This window comes from Drosophila kikkawai, chromosome X, assembly GCF_030179895.1.
Source record: "Drosophila kikkawai strain 14028-0561.14 chromosome X, DkikHiC1v2, whole genome shotgun sequence".
Lineage (NCBI taxonomy): Eukaryota > Metazoa > Arthropoda > Insecta > Diptera > Drosophilidae > Drosophila > Drosophila kikkawai.
In genome coordinates, this window is record NC_091733.1 from 27,727,002 (window position 1) to 27,745,617 (window position 18,616).

At 40.2% G+C, this 18,616-nt stretch overlaps 2 protein-coding genes across 14 annotated transcripts in view; one reads left to right on the forward strand and one right to left on the reverse strand.

Moving 5' to 3' along the window:
* The window catches only part of Appl (amyloid-beta-like protein), a 62,518-nt gene extending 44,588 nt beyond the window's left edge, over positions 1-17,930 (forward strand). For 2 of the 12 annotated variants that reach the window (XM_017168704.3, XM_017168705.3), the window contains 9 exons: positions 7,888-8,026; positions 8,150-8,371; positions 9,431-10,137; positions 10,204-10,356; positions 12,481-12,630; positions 12,810-13,507; positions 13,584-13,731; positions 13,801-13,983; positions 14,158-17,930. In XM_017168704.3, the coding sequence (XP_017024193.1) occupies positions 7,888-8,026; positions 8,150-8,371; positions 9,431-10,137; positions 10,204-10,356; positions 12,481-12,630; positions 12,810-13,507; positions 13,584-13,731; positions 13,801-13,983; positions 14,158-14,265 (2,508 nt within the window). In that variant the 3' untranslated portion in view covers positions 14,266-17,930. The remainder of the gene's footprint in view (positions 1-7,887; positions 8,027-8,149; positions 8,372-9,430; positions 10,138-10,203; positions 10,357-12,480; positions 12,631-12,809; positions 13,508-13,583; positions 13,732-13,800; positions 13,984-14,157) is intronic. The other 10 variants (XM_017168706.3, XM_017168711.3, XM_017168710.3 and 7 more) reach the window with 10 other exon arrangements.
* The window catches only part of spdi (split discs), a 132,526-nt gene that overhangs the window by 58,890 nt on the left and 55,020 nt on the right, over positions 1-18,616 (reverse strand). The window lies entirely within an intron of this gene.

Sequence of the window (18,616 nt, forward strand, 5' to 3'; positions counted from 1 at the left end):
CGAGCGAGTTTCGAAATCCCCGCGTTGTTTGCTTGTTTGGCTTGGCTAATGAGTTAAATTACATGTGCCAGAGAGAAGAAGGATATATCTCGGCAATGCTCTGGTTTGGGGATGAGTTTTTCCCCCGAAAATTCCACAAAACTCGGGTTCGCATTAATAATGATAAATGAGACTTGCTGATGAGTTGCCTCTGCCTGCCTGTCTCTGCCTACGACGACGACGATGCCTTTCCAAAAATTAGGAACCGGCCATTAATGCGGGAAAATTGCATTTTGCAGACATAAATCGCATCTAAATTCAATTAACTACATTCAATTCGATACTGGGTTCGTCGGGGGGTTGGGGGTTGGGGGTAATGTAAGCTCATTTGGTGGAAAATCTCATTAAGTGACTGGGCGAAGGGCCATGCAACCGCGGAGCAGAACGTTAATTAGGAAGGCTTGTAATTGAATATCCCCAAAAGCATTTCCTCGACTCATGTGTGTCGGTGTCTGTGTGTGCTTATCAGGCTCCTTGCTGTGTGTGTGTCCTGAGTCCTGTGTCCATTTTCTTGCATTGATTCCGCTGCCTCATCTTCCGCTGATCGCTCAATTAGTACGAGTGTTTGGCGTCGCTTCTGATTATTGCCTCCTCCTTCGACATGGCGCGCTCCTCTCTCTGCGCTTCTCATTGGAGGCTTTCCTAAGTTCCGGCTCAACCGATTACCGGGGCCAACTATTTAGCTATTTAGCCACCCCGCCCTGCCCCTCCCCTCCTCTCTCTCTGTGTGTGTGCTAATTATGCCCTGTCAGCGCCTCAAACGCATCCGCTTCGAGAGCGAAACCCAGCCTTTCATAGAGACACGTCGCTTCGAGAGCAGCACAAACACTGCATAATTTCAGCAACCGGCTGGAATAGTTTGCGCATCATTTGAGCTCTGGCCTCGCGATGCTCTCGGTGCTGTAATTGCGCCACTGAAGTTGGTCGGTTGCCTGCTGACCTGAAGCCCCGCCACCATCCGGTTACCAAACCGATCCCAATCCGTTGACGACGACAGCAGGAACAGGTCGAATAGGTTGGTGTGGCCACTCACCGTTAAAGGACATACACACCGACCGACCGACGACTCTATATTTACGAGACGCCCCATAATGGTCGCATTGAAATTCAGTGAACAGGCAAAAAGTAGTTTAGTCGCTAAATAGTTTAGCCAGGCAGCGAGGCAGGCGAGCGGGCGAGATGAGTGTGTTGCCGGCTTATGGCTAAATATAGTTAGCCAGGCCCATGCTACAGATACAGATACAAATGGAGATGGAGATAGAAATACATACAGCTACCCAGCAGACAAAAACGTGAAAATAATTGAAAAATCTGCGCTAAAGATATTAAATACAGACAAAGAATAGAACTTTCCGCATTAGTTTCGCTAAAGGCTCAAAAAAGGACGCGCAAACGGGCAAATAGCAGACGAGCAACGCGAATTAACAGGATTAAACTCGCAAATGAGATGTCATTAAAGGTCCGCAGACGAAATCTTTTTCGGATTCCAAAAATTATAGCATTTGCTGCCATAAAACACTACTTTATTATGGTTCATGAGTCTGTAATCCGCAAAACTATTGTAAACGATATCATAGACAAAGTTTATGTCTGCTGGGTACATTTCTAGATATATACAATATATATACATATACGGACAACAAAATGGGCCCGTTTTGCCAGCTAAGCCACGCTCTCTCGCTTAAATGCCTGCAAAATTGCACCGTCAAGAGCAGCGGGGTCCTGGGACAGGGAAAAGGTCCTGTGGTGGGCGTTGTTTTTAGCGTCGGGGCGCCCCTAATTCAATTGTTTGTAATGTTGCCGGACATTTAGAGTTAAATGCTTGCTTACACATAATGCCCATTAAAGGTGATGTATGTGCGGCCCATTTGGGGATTGCTAAGCCCCCCCCGCTGCACGCTGGAGGTCCTATCGTTGGAGGTCCTGGGCCCAGTACGGTTGGCTGGCTATGCGAAACTTGCCAGATTGTGGTCCGCTGGCCTGCGGTTTGGGGCAATTTCTGTGAGGGATTCCAGGGACGACAACCCCCACAACACTAAGCAACCTAAATAAGGATGTATAATAGTGGCCCTCGAAATTATTTTAGGACTTTATATCAAGAGCCACTACAAAGAAGCCTATAGAACTGGTAATTACTTTAAGATTACCATGAAGATTCAATGATTACCATGACGATTCTATGGTAGGCTGTAATATTAGTATAAGCTTTTAATTAAAAAAATATATATAAGATATATTTCTAAGATATATTTATAGAAAATATTTTTTAATATATTTTTATAGAACCCTTTTAATTACTAGAGTTTTAAAATAGCCACCTTGCTAAGCACTTTGATTAAAAATTGCGCCAAAAGCTTGGGACTTGGAGCTTCACTTGCTCCATAATCAAATGAGCAGCGCCAGCCCAAACAAAAGCCGTCTGAATCCGATTGAGCAATCAAAGGAGATAGACCACCGCCCACTGTGCGGCACAGTGGTTGCCATAGAGCAGTCGTAATTACACGGCATTACCTGACGTTCAGTGCGTATCAGCTTATCCCATAATGGGGACTTGTCTGTGTTGTCTCTCTGTCTCTCTCAATCTCCCTATCTCCCTGTCTCCTCTATCTCTGCCTGACTGTGCCTCTTTGGCCCAGTGAAACAAATGCCTCTGGGTAGGTCAGCCATTGTCAAAGCGGACTTTAAACACACATGTGGACACGCACAGCCTGGCCTGAGCACACACACAACCACCCACTCACCCACACCCACACCCACACCCACACCCAACCTATACTATACTTTAGAGACCCCCGCACTCGGATGGCACCTTGAATTGTGTTTGCTTTCTGGCCATTTGACTGAAAGGACTCGGCGACAACGTAGGACAGCAGCAGCAACAACAAAACAAAGCCCAGCGAATGATGGAACAAACGGAAAAAGCCGCAGGACCAGTCGCAGGTCCCTTTTGGCCTCAGTGTTTGTTGCTTTTCAGCTTTTTTTTTTAGCTTTTCTTGCTTTCCTTTTCTCTGCTTTTTTTTTAGTTAGAGTTTGAGGCGTATGGGAAATTATTTTTACAATTTCAATGTCAACATGTTGGTGGAGGCCCCCCAAGCACGCGCCAAGGACGATGAGAGAGAGAGAAGGCAAGGGGTTGTTGAAGTTAACTAAAAATACGTATGCGCAGCTAACGACAGCATATTACGTATACGCAGAGCTTGAATTTAACTCGCACACACAAAAAAAAAATACGTATACGCCGCGTGACCAGCTGGAGAAGTTACGTATACGCCACCGAAACAGAAACAAAATGGAATCGGAATGCCAAGGGGAAACGGAAACTGACTGAGGCGTGGCCTTAGTGGCACAAACTTAAATTAAAACAAGCGAAAGGCAAACAAATTTGAAAAGGAAAAAAAGAAATACAAAAAAAAATGCAAATAGAAAGTTGCCACAAAATGATTTGCCAGGATGAGAAGGAGGAGCAAAAGCTTGAAGAGGAGGCGGCGACGGCGGCTATGGCCCAGGGGAGCCAGAAGAGAGACCATGTCAGTGGCGCATTAAAAAATCATTTTCAATAACGCGCTCCACTGCCATCCTGCCTGGCATCCTGACTGCTGCTGGTGGTGGTGGTGGCTCCTCTCTCGCAACTCAATTGTTTGCATTTTGCATGCATTGACAGACAGAGCACACACGGGACCCCGCCGAGTTGCCTCCAGGAGGAGCTGCCCCTCCATCCTTCCGGACACAGATGTTATGCGGATGTTAGGCGCTGTCAAGCCAAGCACTCACTTGCCACGCCTTGCCTTTCACCTTGATCGCTTTGCCTTTCTTTCTTTTTCAGACTTTATAGGAGTATAGCTTAGCAAATTGGATAAACCAAAAGCCTGTTAAATACCTGTATATATACAAATCATTGTCTGGCAAATGGGATAAAATAACTAGCAATTTCCCCGAGTTTAAATTAACAATATAACTTTCACTCGCAGCCTATTAGCAACAATTTGTACAGCAAGCCAAGCCAATTACAATGCTATAAATACTATATATAAAGCTGGATATACATATAGTTGGTAATTCAGTTTCAACTTTTCAAACAACAAAACCAAACAAACAAACAAACAAAAAAATCGCTATAAATCCCACATCCCCCCGAGGTAGGCCATAACTTTGCGAGAGCAAGCATTTAGCCAAGCGGAATGAATCCGAAAGGATAATGCTAACGATAACGATGGGCGATAACGATAACAATAAAAAGGGAAGAGCAGAAGGAAGAAAAAAACAAGAAAGAAAGCTGGCTTAGGAAAACCAAAGCTGGTACACCCTAGCAGTAATTGGAATAATGAATGGATTTTATTTATAATCGATCAAAAATATAAAATTGATGATGAAGAAGAAAGAGAGGAGAGGCCTTCAGACTGTTCGTTCAACAACCGAATCGATTTAGCTGGGTTACCACTCAGAAGATCCTATAACTAGTTGGGAATTATAGTATTACATTAAGGAAGTATATTTGTTTTAGTAATTTTTTTCAATTATTATTTTTTTTTTTTAAATTTTATTATAAATATTTTATTACTTTTTCTTTTAATTTTTTTAATTTTTTGTATGATGATTTTTATATATTTTTGTATTATTATTTTTATTAAAGTTTTTTTATTATACTTTTTTTTATTACTTATTTTTTATTACTTATTTTTTATTATTAATTTTTTTTGTATTTATATTTTATTATATATTTTTAATTATTTATTTATTTATTTTTAATTATTTATTTATTTATTTATTTATTTTTAATCATTTATTTATTTATTTTTCATTATTTATTTATTTTTCATTATTTATTTTTTTTTTTTTTTAATTATTTATTTATCTTTAATTATTTATTTTGTATTTATAATTATTTATTTATTTATTTTGAACTATTTACTTATTATTAATTAATATGATTTATAAGTTCGCAAATAATATTTTCACTGGTTTCCAAACATCTGACTAAAATGATAATATCCTTGCAAGGGTATAAACAAGAGAGGAATAGCGGTAAAGGACATTCCGCTCTGTTATTCCGCCATTAATGTTCGCGTATTGAGAGCCATCTAATTGCATTTGCTCAAGGATACTCATGAAGCGTGTGGATAGCAACAATAGAAGCGTGTCCTGAGAGTGCGTATGTGTGTGTGTGTGTGGCGAACAATGGCTAAATGTCAAGTTTAATTGTTTGTCTGTCATTAGAGCACACTCACACACAAACACACACATGCGCGAGAGGGGGTGCAGCGATGCATGGGATTCTCTTTTTTATTTTCTCTGCTAATTTCATACAATTAAATTTTTGCTCCATGGCCGAAACAAAGGAATCAAATGCTGTGCTACAATAACTTGGGGCCCCGCGTCGCGTCGCGCGTATTTGCGGCAAACTCTCTCAAGCGAGCCACTTAAACAGCCTCACGCTCGGTTGAATATGTTTTGATTAAGCCAAGTATAACGAACACATTTCAGCCAGGACTTCAGGCAGGCAGGCAGGCAGGCTGCCAGAGAGGCATATGGCCCCGCCCGCCCGCTCTGGGTGAGTCTCACTTTCCGAGTGCCAAGTGGAAAGTGGCAAGTAGCAAGTGGCGAGTACAGCGGGAATACACACTCCTCCTCCTACCCCCCAAGCTGGGTGCACGTTTATATACTCCAACGGACTCTGGTCAGGCACTGGGCCGTGTGAATGACATGACGTCCTCGTCCTCGTCGTCGTCGTCGTCGTCGTCCCTCCAGAGTTTCTTTATTTTTAAAGCCATGTTGTGTGTGTTGCGTGGGCGGCCTATACACGTAGGATATATATTTATAAATATTCACCCAGCAGACAAAAAAGTGGAAAAATGTCCGCTAAAGATATTAAATACGAAAAAAAGAAGCGGACTTTCCGCTTTAGTTTCGCTAAATGCTCAAAAACGTACGCGCAGGCGGACGAAAAGCGGACGAGTATTGGAAATTATCAGGTTTAAACCTGCTAATGAGATGTCGTATAAGGTCAAAACTTAAAATAATGACTAACTTTAATATTGTTCCTAAATCGGACGTCCGCAAAACTATCGTTTTCAATATCATAGATTAAGTTTTTGTCTACTGGGTTATATATATATATATATATATACTGGAATGTTTGTGCTGAGCTGTTATCCTGCGGAGGTGCCATGGTGCCGTCGTATGCGGTTTATTTCAAGTCGCTGGCACGCACGCAAAACTCCCACGAAAACGACCAAACGAAACGAAAACATAACCCAGGGGGCAAGAGATCAACCGGGGGGGTTAAAAAGGTGGTGTTTATGGGGGGTATTTTGGGAGGTTTTTTTGGATGAATTATTGCAACGAAAAAGGACATTTTCTGTGTAAAATTCCAAAAAGATTATTGATTTCAATTAAAAAGTAAATCATACAAGTCCCATCTTGACCTAGAAACCCTCCTTAATTGTTTTCCAACCACATTTCATTTTCTACCAGCAAGGACTTGGGTCCTGCTACTCACTACTGTTGTCCTGTCAATGGCTGTAAGTCCCAAGACCAGTCTCAGTCTCAGGTCCTGGTGTGTGTGTGCTATTATGGGCTTATACACAGGCAGCATATGAAATGACCACAGCAGGTCCTGCTTTTCTTACTAGGGGGCGAAATGGAATGGAGGCGGTATCCTTTGGGGTTTCGGTTTTCAGTTTGACTTGACATGCATCAGCATCATTATTTTGTGCTTTTAATGTTTTATTTAGCCCGGTTTGCCGACAGCAATACGCAAACGGGGTGGTGCCTTCTGTCTGACCGACCGCCTACGTGCCTACGGTTTTGCGCTCATTTTCTGAGGCAGTGAGGCAGAGAGGAGGTAGGAGTGTGCCACCCCCTCTACTTTTCCACCCTCTGCTTTGAACCACACATGTGTGTGGATGTGGATGTGTGTGTGTGCCATGAGAGTGTTCGCCATTTGCAACGAAGCACTCAAACAACATTTAAAAAGGCCTCATTTTCATGAGCTGTAGAGGAGAAGGAGGAGGAGGAGGAGTAGCTGGCCCCCGGGAGGAGCCTGCTTCTGTGTGCGTATGCCACTCGGCACATAATTGTTTGAAACAAATGTAGTGCACACACACACACACACACACATACTGCACCCACTGGCATACACATACACACAGACATGCGGGGATATTTTATTAGGCCATTCAGTTAGTCAGTCATTTAGTCAGTCAATCAAACTGGGCAGGCAATTAAAGTTTCACTGCCCCCATCAGGAGCAGCAGGAGCAACAAGGATAACAACAACAACAACAAAAGGAACAACAGGACCAACAAGACCAACAAGCACATTGCCAACAATGAAAGCAACTGGCTAAAAAGAGGCAAATAAACACATCAAATGGCCTGGCAAACACAACCAACAGGCAATGGTTTTCCAAAAAGGGTTTTAGTAGTATGGTTTTATATGTGTGTTTTACATATATAAAGGATATAGCAGCAGCTATCCTGAATCCTTTCAGATAAATGAAATTTCACCAGAAATGAGTAAAAGAGAGAGTAAAGAGCAGTTAGAGCTTGATTAATAATGTATTGAAAGGCATAGAAAGGGATTTTAAAATCATTTTCATGTATTAAATAAATTTATATATGAGAAGTGGGAGCTGGTTTAAGTTTTCTAAACCAATTTTAGGGGTTAAATTAATGAATATTTCAGCAGAAATCCAAAAACTATCCCAATTTTAAATTTAAAATATTTTTGTTAAAAGCCTCGTCCAATTTCCTTACTTTTTCTACATGTAAAACCCTTTCTTACATTAAAATTACCATTTAAAATGCCATTTTTTGTAACTCTCTACCATTTTTTCTACTCTTCTTACAGGCCTATCCCAGCCGAGATATAACCAATATTGTGGAATCATCGCACTACCAGAAGATTGGTGGCTGGTGCCGTCAGGGTGCCTTGAATGCGGCCAAATGCAAGGGCTCACATCGCTGGATCAAGCCTTTCCGCTGTCTGGGTGAGTGCCTGGCCATCAACTTACAACCCAAATCCAACTAATCACTGATCCAATCTCTCTTTTTCTATATATATCTATAATATGTTACCCCCATCTTCTCTTCACAATGACGTTTGGCTTCAGAAGGACCATTCCAATCGGATGCCCTGCTGGTTCCAGAGGGCTGTCTCTTCGATCACATCCACAATGCCTCCCGCTGCTGGCCATTTGTGAGGTGGAACCAGACCGGAGCAGCCGCTTGCCAGGAGCGAGGCATGCAGATGCGTAGCTTTGCCATGCTTTTGCCCTGTGGAATCTCTGTATTCTCGGGCGTGGAGTTTGTCTGCTGCCCCAAGCATTTTAAGAGTGAGTGAACCAAGGAATAACCTTACTAAAAATATGGCTTAAATTTAAAATATTTTATATTTTTTATATAAATTAAAGAAGCAATCAAAAATATTTTCTATATTAATTAAAGAAGCCTAAACTTATATATTTTTTTTAAATAAATTAAATTCATTTTAAATTATATTTTTTATATAAATTTAAGAAGCTTTAAAAATATATGTTTTTAAATAAATTAATTAAGCTTTATATTTTTTATAATAATATAAAATAATATTATATTTTCTTTAAAAATTAAAGAAGCTTTAAATTATATTTTCTGAATAATAAATATTCTATAAAAAATATTCTATAAAAAATATTCTATAAAAAAAATCTATGAAAAATATTCTATATTTATAAAGAAATTATTCTATATAAATTAAAGAAGCTTTATATATTTTCTATATAATTAAATAAGATTCTTTTATTTTCTTTATATAAATTAAAGAAATTTTAAATTTTATTTTCTATATAAACCTTAACAGCTTCAATTTATATTTTCTATATAAATAAAATCATCTTTAAATTATATATTTTCTACATAAATTATACCCTGTTTTATGCTCCCTTGTAAGCCATATTTTTGTTGCCCTCAAATATCCCTGTTTAGTTTGAAAAACAATAATTTTTATGCCACAAAAATATGTTATTCAGCTGACGTTTACATTTCCCTTTTTCCTTTTTCTTTTCCCCCCTTGAATTGGTATACAATTTCCCTGGCATGTATGTTACACACATTTCTTTTTTTTCACCCAGTTTTGTATTGTTTTTTTTGGGGGGAGAAAGAGTTGGGCCATTAGTTGCTTTGGCGTTCAATCTGTGGTTATAGAATTAATTATTTAAACCGAAAATCGAATGCACAAAACTAACAAATGTGCCATTACCCACCCTATGCGATTATCAGTTGTAAATTATTTAAACAGTTTCGAGAATTATTTATGCAAGAACTCTTAACAATTGAAGGATTAAAGTTTTAGTTTTATTAGGAGGAACCTTATCAAGAACCTTGTTAAAACTAATAATAATCTCTTTTTTTAGCCGATGAAATCCATGTGAAAAAGACCGACTTGCCTGTAATGCCACCGGCACAGATTAGCAGTGCCAACAACGATGAACTGGTGGCCAATGACGAGGATGACAGCAATGACTCGAATTACTCAAAGGATGCCAACGATGAGGAGCTGGACGATGAGGATGATCTAATGGGCGACGATGAGGAGGACGAAATGGTGGCCGACGAGGCGGCTGCGGCTGGTGGTAGTCCCAGTGCCGGATCTGGATCTTCGGGAGATGCCAACAGTGGCTCCTTGGATGACATAAATACGGAATACGATAGCGGCGAGGAGGGTGACAACTACGAGGAGGATGGTGGAGCCGGTTCTGAGGCTGAAACCGAGGGAGATTCATGGGATCAGAGTGGTGGAGCCCAGAAGGCCCAGAAAGGTCTAGGTGGTGCCTCGTCTGCTTCCCTGGCCTCGTCATCCTTATCCTCATCCTCGTCCCCATCATCCCCGTCTTCGGTTTCTGACAAAACACCCACCCAGAAGTCCGACCTGGTGACCAGCACCCCACAGCTCTCGGTGGCCGCTGCTGCAGCTGCCAATGCCAATGGAGGATCTTCTGGCTCAGGATCGGGTTCGGGACAGGGAGCACCGCCTCCATCGACGGCACAACCCACTTCGGACCCATATTTCACCCACTTTGATCCACACTACGAGCACCAGAGCTACAAAGTAAGTCAGAAAGTAAGTGTTTACGTTGAGGGCGCAGGTTTATTTATCGATGCAACACAAAACGTATTCTAAACAAAGGAAGCCCAACAGCGCCTTGAGGAATCGCATCGCGAGAAGGTCACGCGGGTGATGAAGGACTGGTCGGATCTGGAGGAGAAGTACCAGGATATGCGTCTGGCCGATCCCAAGGCGGCCCAATCGTTCAAGCAGCGGATGACGGCCCGCTTCCAGGTCAGTCATCCATCCATCTATCCATCCATCCGTGTGACGCACTCAATCTCTCCACCATAACCCTTCACTGTCACTGTCACTGTCTCTCTCTACCTCTACCTCTACTCTGTCTCTCTACTCTCATCACATCTCTCTCTCTCTCTCTCTCTGTCTCTCGCACTGAACCCCACTTCGACTCTGCCTGAAAGCACTAACCACCCCCTACTACCCTGAAACCCCAGCCCTTTCCACCTGTATCCACCACTGTATCTACCTGTATCTATCAGCTCTATGACTATGTAAACGCTATGTCTCTGCATCTGAATGTGTGTGTATGTCTGCGTCTGTATTGGGGGGCTTCACCTGGCAAAGGGGGGTATCAAACGATTAAACTATTGATAATTCAATTACAATAATATTGTTAATAAAATTACTAAACTTTTAAGAGTAATTAATAAATTAAAGATGTTAAATACGCACAAAGAATCAGATTCTCCGCATTAGTTTCGCTAAATGCTCAAAAACGGAGCCGCAAACGGACGAATAGCGAAAGAGCATCGCGAATTCTCAGGTTTAAACCCGCTACTGAAATGTTGTAAAGAAATTTTAAAATGAATAGTCATAAAGCTACCTAAACTATCACTGAAACCTAACTATAAATTATTTAAATAAATTAAGTAAATTGTAAAACATTGTTAAATATAAAATTATCTTTAATCTATACAAAATAATATCATAAATATAGGGTTACTCTTTTGCCAAGTGAAGCTACCCTTGTAATAGGCCTCATAACTAGTATTCAAGACATTTTGTAGTCTATATAAACCATATCATAATCGTTTATTATTTCCCTGTGTTGATTTTGTTACCATTTTTAAACCATTAACATGCACCCTGTATCGTAATCGTAATCGTTATCGTACTCGTACTCCTACTCGTAATCGTAATCTTAATCGTTTCCTACTCTAACCGTAAGCGTAGCTCATTGAGTCGTCTTTTTTCCGACATTAAGTTGTGCTCATTGTATTCGCCTGCTTTTCGTTTGCTGCCCCACGAAGTCCAGAAAAGCTGAGCTGTGTGCCTCAGTAACTCTGAATATCGCTGGGTAGTCTTTTTTGTTGAATTTTTTGTTGTGTATCCATATGTATGGCAAATGGGAGCGAAAGAGGCATCAGATTGTAATCATAACAGCAATAACAGTAACAATAACAATAACAATAACAATACCAGCTACAGTAACAGTAAGAGCAAAAGGCTGCTCAAAGTACGGCCACAGCAAGAACAGTAAAAAATATTAAAAACAATAGATCAAAACTACTATTCATATTACTAACATCCAAAGTGCTTTGTAGTTGAACTGATTGGCATCTAAACTAACTAATAATCAATACCTATATACCAGAACCCTGTACCTATACCTATATATATCCTTAGTTATCTCTTCATTTCGAAATCCTGCAAAACCCAATATCGATCCTTTCAACAGACCCAGACCCCGGATATCTCCCAGCCTCCCCACCCCGACTTTGATGTGTATTGCTCGCATTATAGTCCTGTAAATGCTGCTTTCGTATAACCGCTGAGCTTTTGCAATAAACTGCAAATGGAATGAACTGCATCCATGTATATATTCCATAAAAATAACCCCTTCAGATTCAGATCAAAGTCCCAAAGTCCCAAAGTCCCAAAAATACCCAGAGACCCTGAGAACCGACTAGGATCATTATAAATCCAATAAAAAAAACTTATGCACCGCATCAGTGGCTCGCACTATCTCTCTCTCTCTCTCTCGCTCTGTTTCTGCCTAGCTCATGGTAGCACCATCTCTGTAGCGGCACCAAAAAATCCCATCCCATCCCCATCCCCGCGAGAAGTCCAGCCCACTCCCACGACCTACTCTCTCTCCCCAAACATTTCAACCACAAACATTTCACGAGATATATACGTACGAATCAAAGTAATTTTTCGAAAAAATGTAACCATAAAAACAAACCAAAAACCGATAAACGATAAACGAACAAACCAAATTACCGATAGACCACCGATCGACAGTTGCATATTGTTATCGATCGACGCAAATTCCCCATGCTGATAATCTTTCTCTCTTGGTGTGCAATACGTCTTTATATGGGAATGTAATTTTAGACTTCTGTTCAGGCACTCGAGGAAGAAGGCAACGCCGAGAAGCACCAGCTGGCCGCCATGCACCAGCAGCGTGTCCTTGCCCACATCAATCAGCGGAAGCGGGAGGCCATGACGTGCTACACCCAGGCCCTAACCGAGCAGCCACCGAACGTGAGTAGAGTCGGTCTTCTCAAAAAAAAAATCGAAAAAGGAAAGATCCTTAGCCTCAGAGAGGACTTTGAGTCCACCCATTTTTTGATCCTTTTAGTTTTTTTTTTCCCAAAATTATACTGAAAACTATCCCGATTTAATATTAAATATTATATTAACCACCTTTAATCCCCCTTTAGGCCCACCACGTGGAGAAGTGCTTGCAGAAGCTGCTGCGCGCCTTGCACAAGGATCGTGCCCATGCCCTGGCCCATTATCGCCATCTGCTGAACTCCGGAGGACCTGGTGGCCTAGAGGCAGCTGCCTCGGAGCGACCACGCACCCTGGAGCGTCTGATTGACATTGATCGTGCTGTTAACCAATCCATGACCATGTTAAAGCGCTACCCCGAGCTATCGGCTAAGATTGCCCAGCTAATGAATGATTATATTTTGGCGTTGCGCAGCAAGGATGATATTCCCGGATCATCGCTGGGCATGAGCGAGGAGGCTGAGGCCGGCATTCTGGATAAGTATCGCATTGAAATCGAGCGCAAGGTGGCCGAGAAGGAGCGTCTTCGTCTTGCCGAGAAGCAGCGCAAGGAGCAGCGTGCCGCTGAGCGGGAGAAACTGCGCGAGGAGAAGCTGCGAATGGAGGCCAAGAAGGTGGACGATATGCTCAAGTCGCAGGCGGCCGAGCAGCAATCATCACAGCAGTCACAACAGCCCTCGTCCACTCAGTCGCAGGCGCAGCAGCAGCAGCAGGAGAAGAGCCTGAGCAGCAAGGAGCTGGGCCTGGGCTCCGATGGTGGCCTGGTGACCGCGGCCAATCTTAACTTGGACACCACCAAGAGCGAGAAGGAGCTCTCGGACACTGAGTATGCCGAGGCCACAGTAAGGTGGGTATACTAAATATATTTTCCCCTTTCAGAATAGACTCTAAACTAATTTTGGTCTTTGTTTTTTGTTGTGCAGCAGCACCAAGGTGCAGACCGTGCTGCCCACGGTCGACGATGATGCTGTGCAGCGGGCGGTAGAGGATGTGGCCGCTGCCGTTGCCCACCAGGAGGCCGAGCCGCAGGTGCAACACTTCATGACCCATGACCTGGGCCACCGCGAATCGGTATTTGATTTTGGGAATTTTTTTATAATTGTGGAAATTTTATTTATATATTTTTTTAAATTTTTACAGAGCTTCTCGCTGCGCCGTGAATTCGCGCAGCATGCGCACGCGGCCAAGGAGGGTCGCAATGTCTACTTTACGCTCTCCTTTGCCGGCATCGCCCTCATGGCGGCCGTCTTTGTGGGCGTGGCCGTGGCCAAGTGGCGGACATCACGCTCGCCGCATGCCCAGGGCTTCATTGAGGTCGATCAGGTGAGAATTTGGTATCAAAGATACAGAAAGAGAAGGGATGTAGATCACACACACAAAATTTAGCTAAGAATTCCCAACTGGTTCTATACTTTTTCGTGATATATTTCCCCATCTATCTTTCTCTCTCTTATATTCAATATTCTTTAATAATGTGTCGCTTTTTTGACCATCTAGAACGTGACCACACACCATCCCATCGTGCAGGAGGAGAAGATCGTGCCCAATATGCAGATCAATGGGTACGAGAATCCGACCTACAAATATTTCGAGGTGAAAGAGTAAGCGGGACAGCTGCTATAACGGCGCAGCTGTGCAAACAAGAGGCACACACATCAAAGACAGCAGCGGCGTAAAAAATAAAAATAAAAACAAAAAACCAAACAACAATTTCAAAATGGAATCTTAAGCATAATATTAAAAAACAAAAAAACCAAATAAGCAGCAGAGAGAAGAGGTGGAAGCAGAAGAGAAATGATTTTTTTTTTTTCGTCAAACAAACAAAAAGGAGCGCAGTTCCAATAAGAATGAATAGAGAGAAGCAGGTGAAGAAGCAAAAGAAGATGCACGGAGAACGAAGAGAATGGAGAATCCGAGAAAGGGGTAGAAAGAAGGCAGATAAATTCAATGAATGGTAATATATCTATATATTAAATTAAAGCAAGCAAGCAGAAAGGCAAAGAATATAAAGCAAGCAATTAAATTTAAGTATTTGAATGTTTAACAAAAAATGCAGTAAAAACATCCTCTCTAGCTCTCTGTCTCTCTTAATCTTACTTTCACTCTCTCGCCCTCACTTTTGCTCTCTCGCTCTGTCTCACTTGGCCAGTCTGTACCTTTCCCACACACACACACACTTGGCACTTTGTTGTTATTGTTGGGAATGAAGAAGCAAAAAGAAAGGCAAGAAGAATTAGAAGGGAGATGCAGGAGGAGGAGGAGGAGAAAGTGAAGGAGGTGGAGAAGAATGAGAGAGAGAGAAGCAGAAGCAAAACGCAAAACAAAAGATATTCCTAGTAAATAAATTTGTCAACACACACACACACACAATACATGCATCACTCATGACTCACACATACACATGACTAGCACATGACTTACACATGACCTACACATGACCCAGGACACCACATGCAGCTTCGTAGCATACTTTTGAGCGTTGCTTGCAAGCCGATCGCAATAAAATTTTAGAGCCGCGCTAAGAAAGCTGAAAGCAAGTAAAAAACACACACACTTACACTCACTAAGACACACACACACAAGTGAACCTAAGAGCTACCTACGCGTACTAATCTCTATATATGAACGTGCATATATGCATATATGTATATGTATAACTCTTTCTAAACATTACATACACACACACACACACGCCATATACCACACACCCATAAATGCAAAAGCAAAAGCAAAACCACAAGCCCAACAAATTATATATACACAATATATATACATATATATATATACACAATATATATTTAAAGCAAAGCAAGAAGAAATGTCCATAAATGTATTTATGTATCTATACACGAGCAAAAAAAAATAAAAATAAAAAACACAACCCGTAAGGAAGAAAACAAAAAAAATAAGAGGAGATTTGCCAGCAGCCATTATAAAGCAAAAGCAAGAGAATTTCTGTAAACGTAACGTGATGTAACGTAAACGTAAACCGCAACGTAACGTGATGTAACGTAAACGTAGACCGCAACGTAACGTGATGTAACGTCATCGTAAAGGTAAACGTAAACGTAACGGTAACGATGCTTGGCAGTCTAATGAAATTAATAAATAAAATCAGCTACGTAAACAGAAACAATGCAAAACGCTAAGCTAATTGCAGACAGAAACAAAAACAAAAAACAAAATAAATAATTTGCAAAAAGGCAAAAATAAGAAAAAATGCAAATTGAGACATGAATGAGAAGAACTTTTAGAACTTTTTCTGCATATTTTGTGTGTAAGTCGATGGCAAAAAAAAAATGTTTATTCTCTTTTTTATTTGTTACATGTTTCACTCAAAGGCCAGCACAAAACACTATACCCACACATACACACAACACACACACACCAGAGGAGTCCTTGAGCAGGCGAAAAGCAAGAAAATTGCATTTTTATTTTCACTTTCCAAGCTTTTCTGCAATTAAACTGTTTAAATAATTGCCTGACTTAGGCGAAATCTGATAAGGGTTACCCAAACGGAGGCGGAATCGAAACCCAGACCGGACTCCGGGACGATGACGGAGACCGACACACCACCTACTAGTAGAGTGCCGAAGTGGCGAAGAGGCCCCCCAAAGATAAACCCCATTTCGAAATGGCTAGTTTCATTTCTCAACTCGATTGCTTGGCAAATATTTGGCCTGCTTTGTTCGAGCAGCAAGATACTGTTACTCAATCAAGCCAAATATAATCGAAATGCTATTCCCCCTTCAATCAGACGACGATTGGACGCCCTTTTCGCTCGATCAAGTTCGATTTAAATTGCATTCAACCAAGGGAAAAGTCTATCAAAGTCTTGCAGAAATTTTATTTGAAATTAAAACTAAAAGCTTAAAATTAAAAAAAAATATCAGAAAAGCTGAAATGAAAATTAAGATGGAACTGAAAGTAAACAAAAAACTATATCAAACGCTGAATCATTTTGTCAACTGTTGAAATCGATAACGATAACGATGGAAATTTGGAGCTCAGATTGAAATTGAAACTGATATTGAAAGGTGGTTTGAAACAGGCGCTACAACCTGGTTAATGGAGATTGAAAATGAGGGGTTGCCTTGTGCGATTCGAATATTAAATCGGAAATTGAGATTTTGAATGAGATTTGAGATGCGAATTGAACAATAAATGAAAATGCAATTAAAGCGTAGCAACAAAGGTTCTAATTGAAACTGATATTGAAGTTGTAATTGAAGTTGAAGCTTAAAGCCACTGCGATTGAAAGCCATTCATCGAAATCGAAAGAACCGAGCTAGAAACTGAGATTGAAACAAAGTTAGAAATTGAACTCAAAATTGAGGAGTTTTAACTGAAACAGAAAATTTGATTCAAATTTAAAAAAAACTCTTGAGATTGAGGCTAAAATTGAAGCTGGATGAAACTGAAAATGGGACTGGAATTCTAGTTGAAACTATTATTGCAATTGAAGGTGAAGATGAAAATGAAAATACTTTTTAAAAACAACTTACCCTTCAGTTGCAAAATTCAGAGTCAATTAGGATCACAGCCTTAGATTTGGTTTCTGAGCATCTGGATTAGTGACGATTTCATTTTTGAATTTATTTTAGATTTTTCGTTTCAATTGAAACCTTTTACTTTGGGTCCAATTTTTGGCGGTGCTTTAGTCTCAGTTTCTGGACTCAGTTTGTGCTTTAATATTCTCCTTGAATTCCATTTTTGATGTGAGTTTCAATTGAAATTTTACCATTTTAAACTCGAAACTTCAAGTTTAGTGCCCGTTTTATTGATCAATCAATATCCAAGTTGATTTTTAGAGCTCTATGGATATCAAAAGAATTTCTTATCTGTGTTTTTTTTTTCGGAAACCAAGAATCCGTTCTTCGAGGCAAGCTCACGGCGCTCCCCGCAAACACACACAGACACTGACAGACGACACACAACATTATATAATGCTAAATGTATTACGACAAACAATATATATACATCTCTATATATATACATATATATATATATATACAAACACATATATATTTCAACAGAACAACAAAACAAACAAAAGGCGAATCAACTACACAAAACAAGTAAATAAGAAGAAAAAAATCTAACTAGTCAAAGCTTGAATATTTTTTAATTTATTCATTAATACAACAAGAACAACAACAACAACAAGAAAGCAAAAAAACAAAAATGAAAAAGTATACATATATATAAAAACAAAAACAAGAAAAAAACAATTGATATTTACACTTAGTGAAGCAAAAAAAAAAACAAAACCAAAAAACAAAAAAAGCGGAAAGTAAAAGCAAAAAAAAAACAAACAAAAACAAAAAAATGATGCAAATGTGTAAGAAATAAACCCCGTCCTGCATAAATAAAATTAAATAAAATAATAAAAATAAATGAAAAACACAAAAGAATATCATAAAACAAAAAAGATTTACACAAAGATTAAAAAAAAAAAGAAAATAAGGAAAAGAAAGGAGAAAGCAGCAACAAGAAAATTATAAATGAAATCGCATGTGTTTTTGTCGTAGTCTCATCATTGAAAAAACAAAAGAAAAGAAAGCAAAACAAACAAAACACAAAAACAAAACCACAACAAACAAAAAAGCTAAAAAAAAAAAAAAGCAACCAAAAAAAATGCAAGTAAATCGTAACGAGAGAAAAGCAGCAACAATTTGTGTAATTCTTTTTGTCAAACTATGATTTTTGCATAAAAAAAACGAGAGGCGACGATATATAGACGAGGGCCGACGGCGATCGGAGGAGGAGAACTCTCCTTCCTCGCGCATAAATTTAAATATTAAATGTACTCAAAGACAATTGTAATTGCAACAATAATTGTACGCTATATATACTATTATTAATGTGGAAAAGATTTCAGCAGCATTCGGCATTTGGTCACTCCGACGAGCCCCAGGATCAAGATCCTTGATCCCCGATTATCTTGGGATCAGTC